A 25,502-nucleotide genomic window follows, 5' to 3' on the forward strand; every position below is an offset into this window, starting at 1 on the left:
GAACCATATGCTACTTAATCTCTGCACAGAAGAGACCGTTGAGGTTTTGGAAGCGCTGTGAGCCATTCTCATAAAGAAGACCCACTAGCTAGTAGCCAGCGGACCATCCAAAAGAAAAAGTACATTAATGGTGCACTCCTAAGGCTGTTAAAACTTAGCATTTAATAAATAAACTTAGAAAAATTAAAATCACAACACATAATAGGTGAATCATCACAGGAAGTGTGACTGACGCATATAATGTCTGCTGAGAGAGACATCGGGGTCCCTTTATCTGAGGGGCATGGTGGAAAAATCCTCCAATCTAGACCATTTGTTGATGTGATAGGGATTTAGAATTAGACCATTTCCCCATTATATATATTATATGATATACACACTTCCTGTGATTTTATTATTTCACTTATTTCACCTATTATGTGTTGTGATTTATTTTTTCTAAGTTATTTATTAAATGCTAAGTTTTAACAGGCCATGGGAGTGCACCATTAATGTACATTCTTTTGGATGGTCCGCTGGCTACTAGCTATTGGGTCTTCTTTGTGATAATTCATGAGGAATACGTTGCGATAGCACAGACTGGAAATCCATGTTATGTCACTGGATGGTATAATTCTAAGCATACAACATATTTCTGAGGTCCTAGTGTAACCATGCCATCTATGGCTACCAGTCTGCCCTCACTGGCAGTAAGCCCTGGTAAGAGCAGGCTGCCAGTAGTAATCATGGGTTTTCCCCATTAACTGCATAGCCCTTGAGTGACAGGGGAGGTGGTGTCAGCTAGGCCTGAGTATATCCAACCATGGATCAGACCTAGTGCCCTCCTCCAGGCTGTACGTAAAGGTGACTGCCGCTCAAATGTTGTAGTGCCTCTCCCCACAGGGAGGCAGGTCACACAGCAGAGTGCCTAAGGCGGAGTCCATGGTCAGCGTTTGTCAGCTGACCCACGCTGAGGCACGCTGATGCTTGTCAGTGAGCCCCTGCAGCCGCAATGAGCGGCTTTAGTAGGGGCTTGCGCACGCTTCCGCAGGCGTGCAGAAGCGTAGCAGACAAATTTTTTAGTTTGAGCGCTCACGGGAGCGCAGGGCCGGTCACGTGAGCGGTTCGCCCAATGAGAGCGAACCAGTTCTGTGATGTCACTGGCCCGACCCCCGACACACCCCCGGATGGCGCGCGAACTAAGGCCAGGGAAATTCAGCCTCCGCACGGCTGAAGTCTGTATGGACTCAGCCTAAGATTGGGGCCTTCTCTGGTCCTCTTCCCCCCTGGTGTGTGATCTTACAGGGGGAGAGGTAACCGTTTCTACTGTAGGAGATCGCTTCCATTCATCTGGAGCCTACGGCAGATGGAGGCGCTGCACTGCTAGAGAACCACGTGGGTAATATACCCCAGAAACCTGATCCTGTGTCCCCACAACCCTCCTGTTACCAACAGGTATCATCACTACCTGTAATGGCAGAATCTCCCGTCGGGTAGGGGAAACACCATTACACTAGGTTAAGTCTTTGTAATTGTTGTTGCCACATGCAGCAATGCTACCTTAATGGCCACTTTCTGAAAAGTGGACCCACGGACGGCTGCGCCAATCACTGTATTCTCATTCTGATGGGGGACTATTTCAAGAACCACACAGGATGAAGTCTTTCATTGACCCCCATTATCACGTTTGCTAAACTACTATCAAGCTCCTATTAAACTGATGTAATATACAATGTTATTTGTTAAGTACTTTGCTTCAAACAATATGGGAATATGTAACTTGACCACTCTTCCTGTTAAACACCACCGTCTTGTAATATACCAGATATATTCAAGTTGTAGACAGCATGATTGTAGTCTGCCTTTCTTTGTTGATGCATTAAAAAAAAGTGTCCGGATGCTGTACATAAATACACCAGGCCATTGTTGTGTAAGGCCTTTTCTTACCAGAAGATACTCAAACCATTCTGCACCCATCCTCCAATCAATTCCAAGGTCCTTGGTCAGAAAGCTGGCCACATTCTGACGCCCTCTGTTAGACATGAAACCAGTCATTGCCAGCTCCCGCATGTTGGCATCAACAAAGGGTACTCCGGTACGGCCTTCTACAATAAAGAACAGCACAAAATCATTCTGTCATCATTCACAAGCCATGGTTACGTATGTATATTTGTATTATTTGTATAGCACCATCTGTTTACATAGGGCTTCACAGAAGTAACAGGTTCAACAAAATAATAGATATAACGGGCATAAGTGCTTCACACATAAAAGTAAATATTAGGAAAATAAGTCCCTGTCCAGAAGAGCTTGTATTCAAAGTGGTAAGTACAGTAGGGAGAACACAGAGACAGTAGGAACAATTATTACTGTACATTTCGGAAGCTTATTGTATACGTGTGTCAAAAAGAGCATTGGTCTCCTATAACTCACAACTACCACGCTTATTTATCTTGACATGTCAGATTGAGAAGAGTTTGAAAGAATCTCAAACCAAAGTACTAACCTTTCCAGGCATCAAACAGCTTCAGATCCTTCTTCCATGGAACGTCCTTATCCTGCAGACCTAATGTTTAAAAAGATATCAATGTTGAGTTTTCACAAGTTTTTAAACGCAAAGGCTTTACTAGATTGAAATGTTTGATGCAAGCTAAAGCATAGATGAACATTTATATTACAGCATCAACACAGAAGCTCTACAGAATGACATAAAAATATATGTTAGAGAGAGTTTACCAGTTTTGCAGCCTCATGCTTTTCACTGTGGACATATCTGAGAGATATCGGAGAGTTGGAGTTACAGCACAGATGGCATACAGCACTCTCGCTCTCTCTGCACTCTCGCACTCTGACTAACCTCTCAAAAAGAAAATTCTTCTCCCGTACTTCAAAGCCACGAAGCGAAAGTAGTCCCTCCAAAGAAGCTCAAAAATGACCCTAAAAACAAACAAATAAATGAATGAAATATGTACTTATGCAACATGAAAAATATGGCCAGTGGGAAGAGTTTGAGCTACAATGACTACAACAGCGATATCTTCCAGTACATGTCACTTTTAAATGAGATTGCAATCTTGGTCAATATCTCTAATAAAGCTCACCAACATTTATGGTGTTTCATTTGCATTGAGATTTCCATCAGTGAACTCCTAACATGTTATAGTAACTTAACGGGGTGGTCCTTCAGAGACAGTGTGTAGCCCCCAACCTCCGGGAGCACCCACCTCCTGAGACACATGTACTTTTAACCAACTCTTATGACATCTTAAAACTATATTTCAGAGAATGGGATTTGTCAAACACTAAAAGGCTGAACGCCCTCTGGTTGACAGAGTAAGAGACAAAATAGTCTACACAATGAATTCTCATACTGCATCAGTCCCTATACATAGCAAGGTATACTCAAGCAAGATAATCTGAGTCTTAAATTAAATATCTCAGACAGATACCTACATACAATAAAGTGTCAGTGGTAAGAGTACTTGTAATATATGTAACAGTGTTTCCTCCACCCGGTGGGAGATTTGTCCATTACTACGGTGTATGGTGCATATACCTGCTGGCAACAGGATTGCTGAGTCGTCCGCCGGTGGTAGTGGGGATACAGGATCAGGCTTCTGGGGTTCATACCCCACATATCTCTTTAGCAGTGCAGCGCCTCCATCTGCCGTAGGCTCCAGGAGCTGAAGGTGAGCTCCCACGGTAGAACTTATTACCTCTCCCTCCAGTAAGGTCATGCACCAGGCAGGAGGTATATAACAACAGGAACGGTATATTCACTCTGTACAGCACAGTTACACGGCAGGCTTCTGCCTGATGCAGTACTCTCAGCTCTCACTGAAGGATGGTCCCTGGACCGTCACTACAGGCCAAGGGCACCCGCAGCCGTCCTAGCTCTTCCCCACCTTCCTAGCAGATGCAGAGGTATGCTCCACACTCACTCTCCTTCGGAGGGAAGAGCACGAGGGAAGACCCCAATCTCAGGCTCCCAGTTGTGTGACCTGCCTTCCTCAGAGGGGATAGGACACTACTAAATTTAGGGCAGTACTGCTTTTAAGTACTGCCAGGAGGAGGGCACCAGGTCTGTCTCATGATTGGTCATGCCCAGGCCTGATGTCACCGCCTCCCGCTGTCACTCAAATGCAGCTCCTCGGATGGGGAAAACCCCATAGCAACTACTGACAACCTGATTGTGCCAGGGTTTACTTCCAGCCCAAGGCAGAATAGTAGCCATCAGGTGACCTGGCTACATATACAAATGCTTGAAGTACCCTCCATACGCAATAAAATATATTACGCAGTTGTACAACACTTATAAACAGAGTTCAAAGAATATATATTGAATACGTATTCCCATGAACAGAGTTCTACGATACCGTCATAAAGCACATAGATGTAGGCAAAGATGAAAGCAAGTCCCACAAGCTAGGGCATATAGCTTGAAAATGCGATCTCCTGATATGGAGAGTTCGGAGCCCCAGGCTGGAGCAGAGAGAGACAAACAGTCACAAGTCTGCACGCTAGTGTGCGTCACACGTTATCCATGTCAGAGAGGACGTTCTAAGACCCACCCCAACACGCGTTTCGCAACGGATTCTATTGGGGGCGTGAGTGACAGCTGTGAGGACCAACCTTATATCCCCTTCAAAGTGAGTGAACAGACCAAACAAAGTCATTCAAGAGTAATAACACTGCTGATACTAATTATTATAACAAAACATCCTAATTGAAAATGTTAAAAGGAGGAAACAGATAGAGACATGTCAAAAAGAGCAACACAGAACAGGAAAAAATGCCTTATTATAGAAACATGGAATAATGTAGAGCAGGGGTGCGCAATGTTTTGGAGTTGTGCCCCCCCCCCCCCTGTATGATAGCCCCAGCACTCGTGCCCCCCCCTTGTCTGTGACACGGCATCAAAGGACAATGCGGGTCATGTGACAGGCGTAACCATTGCGCCGGGTACGTCACATGACCCCTGCGGCACCATTTGACGCCGCCTTGCGATAAGACTACAGAACCCCGGTAAGTTGAGGTTGCAGAGGCCTCGCGCCAACCCCCGGCATTTAACTTAAATGCCAATTTAACAATCCATCTGCATTCCTTTTTTTAGAAGCATCTTTTCAAGATCTTCCCTAATTCCCAAGGACACTTTGTCTATTGCGCATGCGGTCATATATATGTTCCACTTTTGTCCTGTAACATACCAGTATGTGCTTTGATTTGCAGTTCGCTCTTGTTCATATTTCTGGATCTGCTCAAAAATGTATCTTGGGGAGATAGATCCCAAAGCCAGCCTGTAAAGGAAAGCAGAGGACTGATGAGATAGAGATAGAGATACATATATTATATATATACACACACACACACACACCTAAATGTTCACTGAAAATAGCAAATACAGCCTATAAGGGGCTGTGTGTAATGCTATGTAATCAGAAAAAATATTAACCGTTTCTATTTATTTCTATTTTTTATTCATTTTGGCCAGCATTTACCAAGGTGTCTTCTGTCTTAAAACACTTTCTGGCGCTGGAAGGCACCATACAACTCATTGAATTTCATGGCATCTTTCAGTGCCAGAAGGTGTATTATGGCAGAAGACTGCTTCGATTATATGGACCATTGACATAGATTCACTAAACTCTTTTAAACTTAAGTTAAAAATTGCACCTGGTAAAAATGAAAGGTTGGGTGTTAATTTATGAAGTATTTTCTTATTTATTAACGATTCATGATTTTTTTTTGTAAAATAAGAGGCAAAAAAGCAAATGAATTAAAATATGCAGTGTATAAAACGTTACCATGATATAACCATTAAACATTGCTTGTATGTGACCTACCCCACTTGCATAGCTAAAAGGCTGGTACGGCATTGCCATACTAACCCATATAGCAAACTGTGTTTAACCCCAATTATCCCTTACCCCAGTGGGCTCCTACCTCACAACTCCCCACCACTGGGTTGGTTTATAGTCCAACTAGAAGCTTTGGCTAGTATGGCTGCAAGTCATTCCAATAGATGGGGGAGGGTGTTGTGAGTGGTGGGGGTAGGGCAGGTGGATAATTGGAAGTAGGTGCCTCTGGGTGGGAGGTTTGGCTCGCTGGCGGGAGATGGGAAGGAATGAACCCTTTGTTTGCCATAGGAGTTAGTGAGGCATTGGCAAGCAAGAAAACAGGACGAAAATATTCCCTACTTTTTTTTTCTTCAATTTTTTTTATTGTTTTTTTGAGAGAATGACATCATATAACAAGTTTTAACATACATCTGTTACACTTCACAATTTACAAAAAGAAGAAATATTAAACATTATATTACAACATAAATAATACTCTCGTTGTCTTTTCTTATATATTAACTTTCATCTGTTGAATTCTACAAAACTTTTGTTATTTTTTTTTTTAATTTTTAACAACCTATTGAGGAAGCAGCCTCTTCCGGACATCTCTCTCTCAGAGAAAATCAAGGATAGTGGAGGGAAAAGCAAGAAAGAAGAAGAGGGAGGGGGGGATAGGAGAAATGAGAGGAGGGGGGGAGGGGTACTATTCCCTACTTATAATGTCAACATGAAGTAGACGCTGTTAAATCCAATGCATCTGTCCAACATGTCCCGTATACCAACACATACTTTTATTTTAGTCCCCTTTGGCAACAAAGGAGTTACCAGAATTGTGAAAGTGTGTGTAGACAGACTATCTCTTTGGCACATTGTACACATTTCCTATATCAGTGGTAGGAAACATGACATACTTCAAGGGCAGGACATTACCCATGTGTATACACACACACACAAACACAAAGCGCTGGCAGAATGCGCGTTGCATCCGTTCAGCAGGTTAATGCTCGCGCGCTGGTGAATACTGTCCCGTTCCGCCTCTTGTACAGACAGGGAACTAGCAATTAACACAGGAGAGGAGCTGGCCAGCACAGTATTAATCAGCATACTGTCATTAAGTAGCTGAGGGAGAAGTTACGATCTCTGCTCCATCTGAACTGGGGACAGAGGCAGGGCGGGCTGCTAGTGCAGACAAAGGTCATGGGCCCCAGGTGAAACCCCTAGAGGCCGCCTGTTGTCCACCGATACCTTCGATTTTAAAATGGTCTTCACAGGTTGGAGTATTTCGATGTAGTAACTACCTATTCATCTGCGAAGCATAAATCTTACCATGGAGCAAATTTGGTAGAGTAATCCGTCCCAATGAGGCCATTTCGAGTATCTTTATAAGAGGCAACCAGGTTCTAGAAGGAAAGGAAAGAATGCAACATTACATCGTATGCCGTGTTACTCTCATGTGACGGAAATGACCAGGTTCTAGAAGGAAAGGAAAGAATGCAACATTACATCGTATGCCGTGTTACTCTCATGTGACGGAAATGACCAGGTTCTAGAAGGAAAGGAAAGAATGCAACATTACATCGTATGCCGTGTTACTCTCATGTGACGGAAATGACCAGGTTCTAGAAGGAAAGGAAAGAATGCAACATTACATCGTATGCCGTGTTACTCTCATGTGACGGAAATGAAGTGTAGCAGCTTCAGTACATCACCCCAATCGCCATCTTCAGTGAATAGATATTTTATTTATAAAACTCTCCTCCCAGCCCCCGAGATATTTCATTTTGGAATTCCCCCACAAGGATGCTTCGATGGGAGAAACAATGTAACCACTGAGGTCAGCCTCGCTTTGACGACCAATAGGAAGCTGTGACATTTTCGTGAAATGACCTTGCAGCTTCGGATTGGGTGACTCCACAGACGGCTTTGTTTTTGTTTCTAGCAACTAGTGGCAACAGTAAAGACTTCAATATTCCTGTAATTATTGGGTCCCCTGAGCTTTGAGTGCCATGATTAAGCCACGGAGGACACCTTGGCACAAATAAAGCAAAAACATAAAATTATTTGGAGGGGGAAAGGAGAATGCCACTTTAAAGCAGCAATACTATTTCCCTCTTTTTTTTCTTCTTTTTATATGTAAAAGCATGTGACAATGTATAATTCTACATTTTTAACTAAGCTGGCAAATCGTTTGGTGCTCCTTTTATAAATCTGTAAAAATCATGACTGTGTGCCTAACAAAATGGCTGCCTTGTAACTTTGTGCTGCAGTCTGTGAAATTCTGCAGCTGATCTGTAACATTATATTACTGTAGAACACAATATTGTTACAGATTTCAGAGTAATAGACAGTTTGCTGTTTGAAACACAGCAACAGATCTGTTAGTGATACTTTGTTGCCAAATGGCAGAGCTCAAAAAAGGTGTGTGTCAGAGCCTGTTTCATAAGAGGAAGTGGATAGGACTTTCTAAATGGTTGCTGTAGCAAACAAAGGATGATCAGTACATTAAAAGTTCATTAAAGCAGCAGTCCAAGCTGCTGTCCCCCCCCCCCCTTTAATATGTGCATGAATACAATCCACATATGATAAGTAATTAGCCAAGTTGTCGATCGACCCGTTCTCCTGTGATCGATCAGCGAAGATTCGGAAGGGGGTTCACTAAATGTCTGCCACTGCAGTAGAAGAGGAGCAAAAATGCAAAGTTCTGTGGGGAAGATCATTTGACCAGGCAGTCACTAGATACAATGCACTGCTAGAGAGGGCAGGGATCAAAAAAGGGGTGTGCTAGAGCCCGTTTTAAAAGAGAAAGGGGACTTTGTAAATGGTTGCTATAGAAACAAAATAAGCTTGTTACATTATAATACATTAAATATGTCATTCAGAGTTGTTTAAAAAAATGCTACAAGTATTTTCTCATAGTGCAGACGTATTTATTAAAAAAAAAAAACACATGTAGGATATTGCTTGGTCTGCAGCTTTGAAAATGGCATTAGGAGTTAAGAAAAAAATGCAGACAGTATTATTTAATACTACAGAACTGATTTATTAAAATAAAAAAAAATTAAAAACCATAGGAATTTTCACGTTCTGCTGCTTTAACATGAGCAGGCTGCACAGCTGATGTATTATGGAGTGATAGCCGCGAGGCAGGGTTAGCGCGAGGCAGGGTTAGCGCGAGGCAGGGTTAGCGCGAGGCAGGGTTAGCGCGAGGCAGGAGGTGCAAAAGAACAGCCCTATTCATTTTGCAGAATGTGGAAAAGCTACGGAGAACAAATAATAGACAAGGACTTTACGTATTAAAACTACTGGCCGTGGAACATTTTCCACCCTGCAACATGCCATCCCACGGTGAATTAATGCTTGTGGTGTGTTTAAGTTATATGGTTTAAACCTAGAAGAAACTATTAAGTCGAGTATATTAAACCATTTAAAAAAGTTTGAAACGTTTCCATCATTTACAACCAGAGAAGGGGAAAGGAGCGGCTCAGCGAGTAAGGACACCGACTCTGTGAACAATGACACAGGCTTTGAATCAGGGGAGCCTGTTAAAACCCCAGTGTCAGCTCCTTGTGACCTTGGGCAAGTCACTTGATCTCACTGGGTCTACAGTGTCCTGGATAAGGGCGCTATAATAAATACATGGAGGGACTTTAGAAAGGGAGAGGTGTCATTCTAAGGTATGTGGAGGACGAGGAGCAAATATAAAATATATAAAAAAAAGGCAGTAAAACCTAAGCTTCAGGTTACAACATACAAGTCTTAAAGGATTGCAAACATCATTTTCAGGATGCTGGCAGAACGTCCTGTAATATATTATAAAAGTTTTTAAAAAAAGCAACAACAAAAAAAAAAAATGGTGCTGGGTACCAACCGATTTTAAGCGCTCACCGTATCCCAGAAGTAATGCTGCAGTCTCTGTAAGGCCCGGGTCTCTCCTCCACTCCAGGGGAAAGCGCTCCTTGGGTCCGTCAAAGGATCTGTCAATCAGAACAGCAGCAGCGTTAACAAAATCAACAACTACCCGTCTCTGAATCATCAAACCGGGCACCCAACAGAGGCCAACGTGCATTAAAAAGGAGCGGTACTGTGCCCAATTTGAAAACAATGTATACCTTTTAATTATGATAATAGTACATATTAATTAAGTCCTCAAAAGAGAGGAGACACATTTTCTACAATAAATCCTAGAAGGGGAAGTTTGCAGGTGGAGTACGTGGAGGTGCTCTGGGATTCCTCTGTACCTCCCAAGTACACCATCCCCACCGCTGTATCCTAGAAGTACATCAATGAAAGGCACTTGTATTAATCTCTTAACAGCAGCAATCGCCGTCCACACCCCAGCGAAACCCAAGGAATTTAACTCAGACAGCGTTAGTATCTCATTTCCTGCTGCTCTTGGGTTTCTTTATTGTATTTTAAATCATTGTTTTCCTAATTGCTAGTGTCTGAGGTTACCATGGCAACCCAAGACTGCAAAGGACTCCAGGAAGAGCACCATTTTGTCCTCCCGGACGCCTAAGGCCTGTCCCAAATGGTCAGAAAATCCCCACTGAAAAGGAAAGAGGATTTTTGGCTGACAATTGCTCAAACGGTCGCTTTGGGTTGTAGAGAATAATTCCCTTAAATTTTTCAACTGCTTGCATCTCCTGAATAATTACAAACATCGTTTCCGGATGCAGGCAGGGGCCCTGTAATGCAGTATAATAGAGCCATGACATAACACTAGGTGACAACAGATTTCAACCACCGACTATCCCACAAGTGATGCTCCGGCCTGACTTTAAAATTAAAAACATACCCTGGCAGGGCACCACTCGCTATAATTATAGCAAGTATAGATATAAATATGTTAAACAGAAAAGATATTACAACCTTCCCAGAATTATACAATCTATGACCAATCGGGATACTAGAGGTGCGCTCGAACTACACACCAGTAGATCTTAATTTCCAAAATGGCTGCATCAGGACTCGTCAGAGTAGAAGGGCCACAAGAGTATTTTACATTGAAGTTAGATATATTTAAAAAGACAACTACTGTACATTATACTTCAGCATTTGGCAAAGCATTGATAATATTTGTACCATATAGATAATATATTTACATTACTTTAAAAAATTGAGTTTTAGTGTGTGAAGAATTACACTGAGGGGCTCGACAGCTGCAATGGAACCGGCAAAATCAGACAGTACCAGGGCCATGTGCAGACCTACAGGGCAATAATAATAATAATAATAAATGTTCAATGATGGAGAAGACCTACAGGGCAAGCCGGAGAACCCTGGTATACACTATATAATAATTATAATAATAATAATAATAGTTCAATGATGGAAAAGACCTACAGGGCAAGCTGGAGAGCCCTGGTATACACTATATAATAATTATAATAATAATAGTTCAATGATGGAAAAGACCTACAGGGCAAGCCGGAGAGCCCTGGTATACACTATAATAATAATAATAATAATAAAAAATGTTCAATGATGGAGAAGACCTACATGGCAAGTCGAAGAGCCCTGGTATACACTATATAATAATAAGTGTTCAATGATGGAGAAGACCTACAGGGCAAGTCAAAGAGCCCTGGTATATAATAATAATAATAATAATAATAATAATAATAATAAATGTTCAATGATGGAGAAGACCTACAGGGCAAGTCGAAGAGCCCTGGTATACACTATATAATAATAATAATAATAATAATAAATGTTCAATGATGGAGAAGACCTAGACGCCAAGCCGAAGAGCCCTGGTATACACTATATAATAATAATAATAATAATAAATTTTCAATGATGGAGAAGACCTACAGGGCAAGCCGAAGAGCCCAGGGATAATAATAATAATAATAATAATAATAGTTAAATGATGGAGCAGACCACAGGACTATAACTGGCAGACTCTCTTGCCTTGCTGTCCGAGCTCTTCATGCGTTGGGATGCTTCCCTCTTCCAGCCCAGTAGGGAAAGGCTTGAGCTTGTCCGGCATCTGCAGAGTTGGCCGCACTTGACACTGCGCTTCCACCGCTTTTCTGAACTGGGTGTAGACATCAGGCAAGCTGCAGGAGTCACAAAGCCACGAGACGCCGTTTACATCACAGCTAGTTCCCATTTCATTAAAAAAAATAAACTCTATGCTTGGGCTACTTTACCAAGACCCACAGTCCTATCACAATGCAGTTTCTGTATTTCCTGTGCATAGCTGGACCAGGAGCAAAACTGCATTGCTTCTAATAATAGTTTAATTAGAACACAGCTATTTAATTATATTTCACAGAGGTCACCTTACATCCAGAGTCCCCTGTGAGAAGGAAACCTTGCTTAATTACCAAAGAAACGTTTCTGCTTTAGATCGGATTACAATCGGTTCAGGAAGTTAAATGACATTGTTCGGCTCTTTACAAAATGCTGTGCATCAACTGAAGGGGATTTCACCTTTAAAAACCAGAATATAAACTTCACGTTGAAAAGAATACAACAAAAAGGTCAACATGACCCGTCGCATAATACAGTAGCACCAAATTCCACTTCAGCATCTTGTACGCTTTATTCTGCAGGAAGACGCAGGTCGCATTGTGCATTGTGCATTTTATAGCACTAAACTGTGCATCCTAAAATGCAATACTCATTTTTAAGGTTTGGGTCCTTAGGTTTAGCGCTGCCGACAGGGGGGGGGGGGGGGGGAGAGAGAGCTGGGACAACTGTCCCGGGTCGGTGGCTGGCTGACCTCTAGCCGGGCCCAACTTCTGCATCTGGCTGCCAGACCTCTGTTGCTGCGGCAGGGATTCCCCACCTGCCAGTCAACGCTGGAAGTTGGGCCCAAGTTCCGCATCTTAGAGTGGGACGGGACCGATGCAGCCCCGGAAGCTTCCCCTCCAAAGTAAAAAAGTGTGTGTTTGGGCGGGGGAGAGGGGTGAGGTTGGATTGTGTTTACATAGTTACATAGTTACATAGTAGATGAGGCTGAAAAAAGACTTACGTCCATCAAGTTCAACCTATGCTAAAGTTAGTCAACAGATACTTTATCCTATATTTGTAGTTACAGTATAATGATCCAGAGGAAGGCAAACAAAAAATCCAAGTGACATATCATCCAATTATCTCATAAGGGGAAAAATAAATTCCTTCCTGACTCCAAGAATTGGCAATCAGATTACTCCCTGGATCAACATCCTTCCCGTGTATACTTATTTGGGATATCCCTGTATACCTTTCCTTTCTAAAAAGATGTCCAACCTTTTTTTGAACAAATCTATTGTATCTGCCATCACAGTCTCCATGGGTTATGAATTCCACATTTTAACTGCCCTTACTGTAAAGAACCATTTCCTTTGTTGCTGGTGAAATTTCCTTTCCTCCAACCTAAAGGGATGACCCTGTGTCCTTTGTACTGCCCTTAACACTCCGTGCCCTGATGGCAGGGGTGGAGGCGTGGGGCTCCTGCTCTCCTCTCTCTCTGCCGTTACCGAACCCTTCCTATTCCCCCCTCTCTTGCTTTCCCTCCTTTGAGGTTCACACTGTCCAGATCTTCTCTCCTCTCCCTGTCCATGTGGTGGTCATCTATCGCCCACCTACCTCTACTCATCCCCCTTCTGCCTTTCTCTCTCACTTTGAGGAGAGAAAGAAATAGCCAGGATTCAGACTCCCCTGTTCTTCTCCTTGGGGACTTCAATTGCCACATTGATGACCCCTCTCTCCCATGGGCTTCCCGCTTTCTTTCTCTAACCTCTTCTTTAGGCCTTCAACAGTGGACTGCAGCCAGCACCCACAAGGATGGCCACTACTTAGACCTGGTTTTCACTAAAAAACTTCTCTCTCTCTGATTTCTCCATTTCCCCTTTTCCTCTCTCTGACCATCACCTCATCTCATTCTCTCTATCTCGCTTCTCCCCTTCTCCACCTCCATCTACCCCCCGGTTCTGCAGAAACCTGCGCTCTATTCACTTACCTGACTGAGTCCACTTTACACTCCTCCCTCTCCTCTCTCAGCTCTGCTACAGACCCTGACAACCTGGTCAGGAACTACAACTCTGCCTTATCCTCCTCTCCTGATCTACATGCCCCGCTTTCTCTCTGCCGTCCTCGCCCTTCTAACCCCAGACCCTGGCTAAATTCCCACACGCGCATGCTGCGTTCCTCCACTCGTTCCTCTGAACGCCTCTGGAGGAAATCTCATACTCTCGCAGACTTCCTTCACTACAAATTTATGCTATCCTGTTTCAACTCTGCCCTCTCGCAGGCTAAACGAGCTTATTTTTCTTCACTAATCAACATGCACAAGTCTAACCCACGCCGACTGTTCTCTGTCTTTGATACTCTACTCAAACCTCCCTCAGCTGCCTCTCCTTCCTCCATCTCCGCTCAGGATTTTGCTGACTATTTTAAGGAAAAGGTGGAATCCATACGTCAGAACATCCCCTCTGTTTTTTCCACCCATCCTACACCTTTTCCTAACTCTCCTCCTGCCTTCCTTGACTCTTTTTCCACTGTCTCAGAAGAGGATGTGTCGCTGATGATCGCCTCTTCTCCCTCTACCACTTGCCCTCTTGACCCTATTCCCTCCCATCTCATAAAACCTCTTGCTCCTACTATAATCCCTACGCTCACACACATTTTTAACTCCTCCCTCTGCTCTGGAACCTTTCCACCCTCCTTCAAACATGCAACAGTAATACCATTACTCAAAAACAGCAAGCTTGACCCTACCTGTCTTTCTAACTATCGACCTGTCTCCCTCCTGCCTTTTGCCTCTAAACTCCTTGAACGTCTTGTATTCTCTCGCTTGCTCCATTTTCTCAACACCTATTCTCTCCTAGACCCTCTACAATCTGGCTTCCGCACTGCTCACTCCACGGAAACAGCCCTCACTAAAATGACGACCTCCATGCTGCCAAAGACAGAGGTCATTACACTCTGCTCATATTACTCGACCTCTCTGCAGCATTTGACACCGTGGACCACCCTCTTCTCCTTCACATTCTACATACTCTTGGTATTCGGAACAAAGCTCTATCCTGGATCTCATCCTACCTCTCCCATCTTACTTTCAGTGTCTCTTTTGCTAACACCTCCTCCTCCTCTATTGATCTCTATGTGGGGGTACCTCTTTTCTCTGTACACACTCTCTCTAGGTGACCTAATAACATATTTTGGGTTTAATTATCACCTCTATGCTGACGACACACAAATATACTTTTCAACACCCGACCTTACACCTGCTGTACAAACCAAAGTTTCTGAATGGCTCTCTGTTATATCATCCTGGATGGCCCTCCGTCGCCTTAAACTCAACATGGCTAAAACAGAGTTCCTCATACTTCCTCCCAAACCTGGCCCTACTACCTCCTTCCACATTACTGTTGGAACTACAATCATTCACCCAGTAGCCCAAGCACGCTGCCTAGGGGTCACACTCGACTCCACTCTCACATTCGCCCCTCACATTCAAAACATTTCTAAAAACTGTCGCTTTTTCCTCTGCAATATAACAAAGATACGCCCTTTCCTCTGTTGCTCGACTGCTAAAACTCTGACTCAGGCCCTCATTCTCTCCCGTCTTGATTACTGTAACCTCCTGCTGTCCGGCCTTCCTGCCTCTCACCTGTCTCCCCTACAATCTATCCTAAACGCTGCTGCCAGAATCACTCTACTCTTTCCTAGATCTGTCTCAGCATCTCCCCTCATGAAATCCCTCTCCTGGCTTCTGATCAAATCCCGCATCTCACACTCCATTCTTCTCCTCACTTTTAAAGCTTTACATTCTTCTGCCCCTCCTTACATCTCAGCCCTAATTTCGCGTTATGCACCATCCAGACTCTTGCTTTCTTCTCAAGGATGTCTTCTTTCTACCCCCTTTGTATCTAAAGCCCTCTCCCGCCTTAAACCTTTTTCACTGACTGCCCCACACCTCTGGAATGCCCTTCCCCTCAGTACCCGACAAGCACCCTCTCTATCCACCTTTAAGACCCACCTTAAGACACACTTGCTTAAAGAAGCATATGAATAGCACTCTGAATACTCTGAACACATGATACATAAAGCTTGGCCCCCTGCAGACATACTTACCAGAACTCCCTCCTAATGTCTCTGTACGTTCTCCCTACCTACCAATTAGACTGTAAGCTCCTCGGGCAGGGACTCCTCTTCCTTAATGTTACTTTTATGTCTAAAGCACTTATTCCCATGATCTGTTATTTATACTATCTGTTATTTATTTGATTACCACATGTATTACTACTGTGAAGCGCTATGTACATTAATGGCGCTATATAAATAAAGACATACAATACAACATGAATAGTTCTTTGAAAGCTCCTTGTACTGTCCCCAAATATATTTGTATATATTTATCATATCCCCTCTTAGACGGCTCTTTTCTAATGTAAATAAATCTAATTTAGCTAGCCTCTCCTCTTAAACCAGATTGTCCATCCCCTTTTTTAATTTGGTGGCTCTTCTCTGCACTCTAGTTCCATAATGTCTTTTCTAAGGAGTGGTGCCCAAAATTGTACTCCATATTCAAGCTGTGGTCTTACTAATGATTTGTAAAGGGGCATAATTATGTTTACTTCCCTTCCATCCATTGCCCGTTTAATGCAACATAAGATCTTGTTTGCCTTTGCAGCTACTGCATGACTTTGGGCACTATTGCTAAGCCTGCTGTCTACAAGCACTCCTAAATCCTTCTCCATCAAGGATTCCCCCAATTTATTCCCCGTTTAATTTGTAAATTGCCTATTTATTCTTGTTTCCCAAATGCATAACCTTACATGTATCTGTATTATACCTCATCTTTGGACACTCTGTACAGTAATAATTAGAGGTATTATTGGACATGTATGTGCATACCGGTATCACCTCTCTGGACATAGTGTCCTGACTGGCTAGGGGAGCCTCTGGATTTCCCAGAACAGGAAGAGAGCAGGGGACCTGGGCAGCTTCCTCCATCCTGACTGGCTGCTGCTGCTGGGTAATGCAGCCAATCAGGAGGAGGTTTCAGGAGACAGGTGGTGGGGCCAAGGAGAGAAGGCAATCGCATGCAGCGGACAGAGGTGAGAGGGATGTGTGTGTATATGTGTGTGTGTGTGTATGTGTGTATGTGTGTGTGTATGTGTGTGTGTCACCTTTCACTATTGTGTCCAGTATTTTTGGAGAAGCCGCCCGGCAACCCTACTTAGGAAATATGTCCCCACGCCCATTATTAAGGAAGAATGGGAGAGAGAGGCAGCTGCAGGTGTACCTGGAGATGTGCCTGAAAGGAAGATCATCCCGGTGATACAGAGTTGATCCCCAAACTGTTTCAAATGTTATCCCGTGCCGAGTGCAAACTTGTTTCACAGCATTTTCAACATCAAGCTCTTCCTTTGTTGCCTTTGAAAACAGAATTTAAACATAATGAGTCACAGGCGTTTGGGCACATTTCAAAAGCGGGCGTCATCCATATTTATTCATTGTAATAGCGTCAGGGCATTTACATAACATAACCGGAAAACATAGCAATAATAACCAATGTGTTATATACAGTAGGAGCGCTTATGCAATATCCAGTGCTGTAGTCAGAACTTGCCAACACAAATCAACATCTCCCCAAAGAAATCTAATGTTAGACGCCTGAAGTACTGTATACAGAGAGAAAAGGACCAGATTTACTAAACAGTGCTAATATCCAAAGCCCCTGTATAACCCTGCACACTTAATGTAACCATGTATTTGTAACCATGTATTTGTCATCATAACTGTGCCCAGGACATACTTGAATCAGACACACCACATGTCTTTTCCTTTAACAAACCCACAGATGTAGCCCCTTATGGCGCTGCCTGCTACATCGGCATGCTTCAGCTATATCACTTTAAAACAGCCGGCGTTTTCTTCTCCGTACGTCATGTACCTGAAACGGGCGCAGAACTGCACCGTCTTAACCATGTGCGAGGAGATACCCATCAGCAGTCCCGGTAAAAGAACATGGGCACTGGCAGCCAATGAACAAGGGGAAAACCAGGTGTCGTAACCAGGCCTGGTTTTACAATTTTCCTGCGCATAGGAACTTACCTTTTTGCCGCCCATGCTTCCTCCTCTTGCCGCGTCCTGACGTCACGTGGCGACGCGTTTTCATGACAATGGAACGCCATGTGACATTACGTTGTCATAGCAACGTGTCACCATTTGACACCGCAACGCTGCAGAAGGAGGTACGCAACTTCTACAGAGGCCCCACACCCTCCCCCGGCAATCAGTTTCATTGTTGTGGGGAAGAGAACGGAACCTCTGTAACCGCAGCACTGACCCCCTCCCCCCACCAAAAATGTACCGCCTCAGGCTTGGGCCTACTAGGCTTAAATACGGGCCTGATAAGGACGGTCACTTCATTGATTGTCCAGTGTTACTGTAAGGCCGGGGCCATGGTACAAAATACAGCGCTGAGCCACGCTGACGCTCATGCTCTCCTGCTCAAGCAGGAGCTTTTTTATGTCCCGGCATGAGCGTCAGCAAGCGCGCTTGTGAGGCGGGTGGGAGGCGGGGCTAGCGCACCACGTCACGGAGTGCCATTGGCTTTTGCCGGTCACGTGACCGGCCCTCCGCTTCCCTCAGCGCGGAAAATTAAATGATCTGACGGCTGCAATTCCACACGCCTCCGCACGCCTGCGGAAGCATCTACCAAAGCCCCACACATGCCGGCTGCAGGAGGTAAGTTTCCTGGCTCAGCGCTGTATTTTGTACCACGGCCCCGGCCTAATAGGGATCGTGTTTCAGGGTGTTTTGTTTATGCAATAAGGGGCTGCAGGTTGCTTTGGGACCGTCACACAAATGCGAATGTGTCAGCAAACTGCTACTGGTTCAGTAAGTAATATAAAAACTATTTATACACGAGCAAAAGGAAATACTTTGTCAGTTTTTTAGGTTATAATAGATCACACCACGGATGGTGGACGCAGCAAAAGAAAGCTTGTAACAATTCTTATACGATGACAGATGTGTATATGAATAATGTTACTATGATATACATCAGTGTTTCTCGCCCGGGATGCCGTGGCACTCTGGTGTGCCGTGACACTCTGCCACGGGTGCCACGGACCCTGGGGAAAACCCTCTGTCGCCTGCACAGTGGGCGCGTTGTCTGGATATGGAGTGGCTGCGATCCGCCTCTTTCAGTCCGGCGCAAAAGGGGAGAGGAGGCAGATCGCGGCCTCCATCTACAGGTAGAGCGTGACACTCCCGCTGAGCAGTGTGTGCAGGGGAGGGGAGAGCAGAGTTAACAGGTAAGTGTAACGGCGCACACAGAGCACTGGAGAAGAGATAGAGCCCTTAACATTACCGTAAGCCGTAATTTGCAGTCAATTTGTCCAATTAGGACCTCCGCAAATTTATGCAGGCTACAAGTAAATGGGGGAACTATAGAAGATCAGGTGCACATCCGAGGACTAGTGCTCCCTGAATATCGTAGTGCAGCAACTGATCGATGCAGATCCCCAGCAGGAGGCAAATGCGGTGCCGTAAGGTAAATGTATGCCAGTACCCACACGGACCCCCAATCAGCGAAGTAAGGTGTTAACAGATGAGTTATGCAGGCAGAGCATACATACAGATATCCAGGCAACGCATTGTCCCCTATATCAGCGCCGATCGTTAATATATCAGCGCTGATACGTTCGAGGACATGCCTAACTAAATAGTGGGCTTGTAAACAGCCCCTGAGTGCAGAGAGATCCTGCAGTGTTAAATATGACACGCAGGATCAAAGTAACAGCCGCACGGAGGAAGCTCAAGATACGCAACTTTGAAACAATATCATAAATGCTGTGTTCAAATGAACAGCTTCCCGCGTGTATAATAGGTATGTGGCCGACGCGCGCGTTTCACGTGTAAACGCTTCTTCAGGGCACGTATGGGGAGGTCCCTGTGTATGAAAGGAGGTTTAAATAGTCACTGTGGGTATGTCTGTGAAAACGATTAACCCCAGAGTTGCCAGATCAGAGCAGATGGTGTGTCTCACTACAAGAAATGCACCAAGAGTGGTCTGATACTATTAGCAGCTCAGGATAGCCAGACCCAAATGCCCTTAATGCATTACAGGCTGTATATGTCAGTGGGCAAAGCATTGCAGGGCTGGGTATCTAGGGCAACAGAGGTTAATATGCTACAAGTCAATACTGTTGTAAATGCTCACAGAATTGGGGTTAACGTTTTAATTGAATTTGATATTCATTGATGTCAGTGATGGTTAGTCACTGTGATAATGTAAGTGGTATAGTTAAATATAAATCTATACCAGGATGATAAAATATCAGCCATGATGTAAATAAATGCACACTAAAGAAAGGTCTCTGTGTAATCATTTTCCAATTATTTGGTATGGTTTTGATTGTAGGCAGATATAGAGGCTGAATGATAACATGCATGTTAGGGATAGGGGGTGTGAACGCAGGGTCTTGTACATGGAACGGGGATTGGGGTCAAATGAAGGGGCTGAATACAAACCCCTCATTGAGTCCAAATGGGCTCAATGTACCTAGAGTGTATATCCATCTTGACTCAATCTTAAGTAGTTCAGTGTCCCAGTCCCCTCCCCCCCGTCTGATTCCCGGGGAGAATGTTCAATCTACTTAACTATTACACGCTCTGAGAGTATACATATATACATTGACGTGACATTATCCGTATAGTGGTCTTACCACGGCCCTATTTCCATATCTGTAGGAGGCTATATGTATAGCACTAGATCCTGAATATCTATCAAGGATCTCCATATGTTCAATCTACTTAACTACTTATAGTTATGTTACAAATTGAATACAGTCACGTGTTGTTTGATATATATTTTATTTTAAATCCCATTGTTTTATTCATTGTTGCTAATAAAGTATTTTAACAATTTCATTATACATTTAGGTGTGATAGAGTGCTTATATACCAGGTTTTCTTTTCTCTCGTATACTATGATATACATCAGTGTTTCTCGCCCGTGATGTCGTGGCACTCTGGTGCGCCGTGACGCTCTGCCACGGGTGCCACGGACCCTGGGGAAAACCCTCTGTCGCCTGCACAGTGGGCGCGTTGTCTGGATATCGAGTGGCTGCGATCCGCCTCTTTCAGTCTGGCGCAAAAGGAGAAAGGAGGCAGATCGCGGCCTCCATCTACAGGTAGAGCGTGACACTCCCGCTGAGCAGGGTGTGTAGGGGAGGGGAGACGGGAGGGGTGAGGGCTTTGTGTGGGGAGGAGGGCGAGTGGTTTGTTCAAGATAGAGCTTTGTGAGGGAGATAGGGAAGGTGTGTTGTGAATAAGAGAAGGGGGTGAGAAATAAGTGTGTGTGTGTGTGTGTGTGTGTAGTGCTGTGTAGTGTTAGTGTGTGGATGGCGGGGGAAGTGGTCTGTGAATATGTAGGGTGAGTGCAGCATTGAGTATGATGGAAGCGCGGATGAATGTGGCGTGTGTCGAGAACAATGGAGAGTATGATGTGTAGCCATGCCATCTACGGCTACTAATCTGCCCTTCCTCCTGGCAGTAAGCCTTGGAACAAGCAGGCCTTGCCAGTAGTTATCATGGGTTTTCCCCCCTCACTGGTGCTGCACTTGAGTGACGGGGGAGGGTGTCACATCAGGCCTGAGCATGTCCAATCATGGATCGGACCTGGTGCCCTCCTCCTACTGTACTTAAGGGCAGTTACCGCCCAAATTCGTTAGTGCCTCTACCCACTTGAGAGAGGCAAGTCGCACAGCCAAGAACCTGATTATTGGGCCTTCTCTGGTCCTCTTCCCTCCAGGGAGAGAGAGTGTACCTCTGCCTCTACTAGAGGGGCAGGGAAGAGCTAGGACTGCTTCAGGTGCCCTTGGCCTACAGTGAAGGTCCAAGGATCATCCTTCAGCGAGTAGCCGGTTGTTGCTGTATTGGGCAGAACCCTGTTGTGTACTGGGCTGCACAGAGTGAGACAATAAACCATTCCAGTTTGCATATAACTCCGGCCTAGTGTGTGATATTACTAGGGGGGGAGAGGTAATCGATTCTACCGTGAGAGATAATCTTCAGTTCCCTGGAGCCTACAGCAGATGGAGACACTGAACTGCTAAAGATATGTATGAACTCCAGAAGCCTGATCCTGTGTCCCCACAAACATAGGGTGACAGCTCAGCCCTCCTGTTACCAGCAGGTATCATGCACCACATACGTAGTTATGGCCAAAATCTCCAACCGGTTTGGGGAAACACCGTTACAGATGTTTGAGAGGTAGGAGTGAATGGGCAGTATGTAAGAAGGAGACGGGCGAGTGTGGTGCGTGAGGGAAAGAGAAGGGCGAGTGTGGTGCGTGGGAGAGAGAAGGGCGAGTGTGGTGCGTGGGAGAGAGAAGGGCGAGTGTGGTGCGTGGGAGAGAGAAGGGCGAGTGTGGTGCGTGGGAGAGAGAAGGGCGAGTGTGGTGCGTGAGAGAGAGAAGGGCGAGTGTGATGCGTGAGAGAGAGAAGAGCCAGTGTGGTGCGTGAGAGAGAGAAGAGCCAGTGTGGTGCGTGAGAGAGAGAAGAGCCAGTGTGGTGCGTGAGAGAGAGAAGAGCCAGTGTGGTGCGTGAGAGAGAGAAGAGCCAGTGTGGTGCGTGAGAGAGAGAAGAGCCAGTGTGGTGCGTGAGAGAGAGAAGAGCCAGTGTGGTGCGTGTGAGAGAGCAGGGCGAGTGTGATGCATGTGAGAGAGAAGGGAGAGTGTGGTATGTGTGAGAGAGAAGGGAGAGTGTGGAGCGTGTGAGAGGAGAGGGGATAAATGAGGCCTCATGGGCAGTGGCGCCTCGAGATTTTAAGACTCTTCCAGGGGTACACCTAATCAAAAAAAGGTTGTGAACCACTGATGCATATTGAATACCATTGTTAACATGCTGCAAATCCGATCACTCACTGTCCTGCCTCAAACACAGCAAGGTCTATGTGTATTGTAATATTTTCTTATATTTTGGACGGATACAGCACAGTTGTACGTCGCCACATCAGAGGAAACAGATACAAATCTGTGGGGGAAATGGTCTGCATGGAAAAGAACAATTCACTAAACTAGGTAAACGTGAAATAAATTGTGTGATTTTTTTTTTAAGGGAAAAACAAACAAAAACACAGTAATTCACAAAACATACAGAGACAAACACTTGCTGATCGAATGAACAAAGTTGAGGTTAGTTAACTCTGTTGTTGCTAGAGGGCCCAGCAATGCACTGCAGACCAATGAAGCCCCTCCGACTGCAGAAGAGTTGAGTTGTGAAGTTCCAGAGTCTAGACCAGGAGTGGCCAACTCCAGTCCTCAAGGGCCACCAACAGGACAGGTTAAAGATATAATTGCTTCAGCACAGGCAGCTCAATCAGTGGCTCAGTCAATGACTGAAGCAGGAATATCCTTAAAAACCTGACCAGTTGGTGGCCCTTGAGGACTGGAGTTGGCCGCCCCTAGTACTGTATAGCAGGCCTGCACAACTCCAATCCTCGAGGGCCGCAAACAGGCCAGGTTTTCAGGATATCCCTACTTCAGCACAGCTGGCTCAATTAGTGGCTCAGTCATACTGAAGTAGGGATATCCTGAAAACCTGGCCTGTTTGCGGCCCTCGAGGACTGGAGTTGTGCAGGCCTGCTGTATAGACACTGTCACTGTCATTCTAGCAAACAAGAACCTAGATTCCGGGACCTAGAGCAATTGACACTAGGTTTCGGATTTAAGAAGCTGGAGTTGATTTGAGTGCGTTTGCCACTCCAGATTAACGGGTGTAATTATTTTAATGCTTGAAGGAGCTGTAAGGAAGCAATGCAAGGATTAACGATGCTAGAGAGAAAGAGGTCAGAGGTACTTTAAAATAGTATTAAAACGTCACGTACTTCCCCATGAAGTGCCACCGCAGACACGGAGCCCAGATGCTTCACAAGATCCTGTATGAGGTCTTCTGGTTTCCCTTTCCTCACCAACAGATTACTGCAGAGAATCAAACAGGAGTCAGAGCGAGAGAGGAATCAACGCAAATGTGAGGAGTAACCGGTGCGCAGACTGGTCATTTCATCAGGCGCATCTAGATCGAGGCGCTTTGATCCAACGTTTGCTTCATGTGCACCAATTTGAGATCTAGGGACTTACCCTTGCACACTAGGCCTGAGGTGGTATAAACCTTACCTAGTTACCAATCCCCCCCACATCTAACATGGGTAACAAGCTGTTAACTTATCACACGACAGGAGGAAATAAAAATGGAGACAGAGCCAGAACACCGTTTACTTTGTGTCGCTCCTCCCACAGAGGCCGACCGGTGAGCTTGACAGTCATGCACCTGCCTGAAGCTAGTAGCCTCCTCCTTTGATCTACTCTTGTTAAGCAAGACCTTACTCCCACTAACCCTCTAGTAACTGCTACTGTCAACAGTGACCCATTAAAAAAAGCCAGTACCTGTCTAGGTTCTGCTAGTATTATAATACCAGGTGTCTGTATCGCAGTCTGCTCCATGTGCATTTTGTACCAACGTAAGTGATTTTCTAAAGGTTTTTTGGAAGAGGTAAAGGGCCGAACTTCTGGGCAGTGATAGAAATGTTTGAGAGCTCCAATAATTTTTTTGGTGTATTTTATGGGAGGACGGAAGGGGGACTGCCCCCCTCCTTCAAACATACCTCCAACCTTCCCCCTATTCCTGTAGATTGACTCCAGCCCTTCCTCCCATCCCCTTCTCCACCTCCAAACATCTCTGTAACCTCCCCCCCACACTCCTCCATCCCATCTCCAGACCTCCCCCTCACTTCTCCAGACATACCTCCCACCACACTCTAATCTGTACCGTTAGCTCCAGCCGTCTAACCCGGACATACCCCCTACCTTCCACCTGCTCCTCTCAATTACCTTCGGACTTCCCCCCCCCCCAGTTTCTCCCTCCCCTGGACTTCTCTCCCACCCGTCCTAGCTCTGACGGACCTCCATCTGACACGCAAAGTGAGTAAGGAAATCCCTGTCGAGGTGCCAAGAAATCTGGGCATTACTGGCTATTGTAGGCTAAATACTTATAAATTGGAGGCATTCTAGAAATCCATGCTCTCCGATAGGTCAAAATTCTGGGCATTATTAGTCAGTTATGCCTGGAATTTTGGACACCTTGCCAAGTCAGAGAGCAGGGCTTTCTTTACTTACTTTACTGGTGCGGACGGGAGGTGCGGGGGTCAGCTGGAGCAGGGGCTATAGGGAAATCTATTAGGGGTGTGGGATTTATACAATGGGGCGGATAAATCATCCGGAGGGCAGGTAGGGACATCATTTGGTTTCTTTTTGTTTCAGGGACATCATTTGGTGGGGGCGGTAAGGAGAACTTCCAGGGGTTAAGAGATCATCCACAGGGCGAAGAGATCACATGGAGGGGGGGGGGGGCAAGGAGCAGACAGTTGGTAAGGAGATCAGAGGATTGAGTGGGTAGCTTGGAGATAATCCAAGGGTGGCGGATGACCCAGAGGGTAGCGGGGTGTCACGTGAGGAGCGGGAATGGTATGATGACCCGGAGGTATGCTGTGGAGGGGGCTTAATAGGAGTCTATATAAAATAATGAAACTTAAAAAAACAAACACAACTAAAAAATGAGGAGGGGGAAGGGGGCAGGGCGGAGGAATTAAGAGTATAAAATGACAGTATGGTAATCAATATCCCCTATAATATATAGTGCAGATTCAGCCCTACAAATATTGTGGGTCAGTATC

General features: G+C 45.0%; 1 protein-coding gene across 2 annotated transcripts in view; it reads right to left on the reverse strand.

Annotated features, from left to right (window-relative positions):
* The window catches only part of LOC142487888 (cryptochrome DASH), a 50,102-nt gene that overhangs the window by 18,137 nt on the left and 6,463 nt on the right, over positions 1–25,502 (reverse strand). For both annotated transcript variants that reach the window (XM_075587931.1, XM_075587930.1), the window contains exons 3-11: positions 23,658–23,751; positions 17,062–17,192; positions 11,733–11,881; positions 9,705–9,793; positions 7,146–7,219; positions 5,187–5,276; positions 2,837–2,916; positions 2,486–2,545; positions 1,927–2,084 (exon numbers count right to left, since the gene is read on the reverse strand). In XM_075587931.1, the coding sequence (XP_075444046.1) occupies positions 1,927–2,084; positions 2,486–2,545; positions 2,837–2,916; positions 5,187–5,276; positions 7,146–7,219; positions 9,705–9,793; positions 11,733–11,881; positions 17,062–17,192; positions 23,658–23,751 (925 nt within the window). The remainder of the gene's footprint in view (positions 1–1,926; positions 2,085–2,485; positions 2,546–2,836; positions 2,917–5,186; positions 5,277–7,145; positions 7,220–9,704; positions 9,794–11,732; positions 11,882–17,061; positions 17,193–23,657; positions 23,752–25,502) is intronic.

This window comes from Ascaphus truei, chromosome 2 (genome assembly GCF_040206685.1).
Source record: "Ascaphus truei isolate aAscTru1 chromosome 2, aAscTru1.hap1, whole genome shotgun sequence".
Classification (NCBI taxonomy): Eukaryota; Metazoa; Chordata; class Amphibia; order Anura; family Ascaphidae; genus Ascaphus; species Ascaphus truei.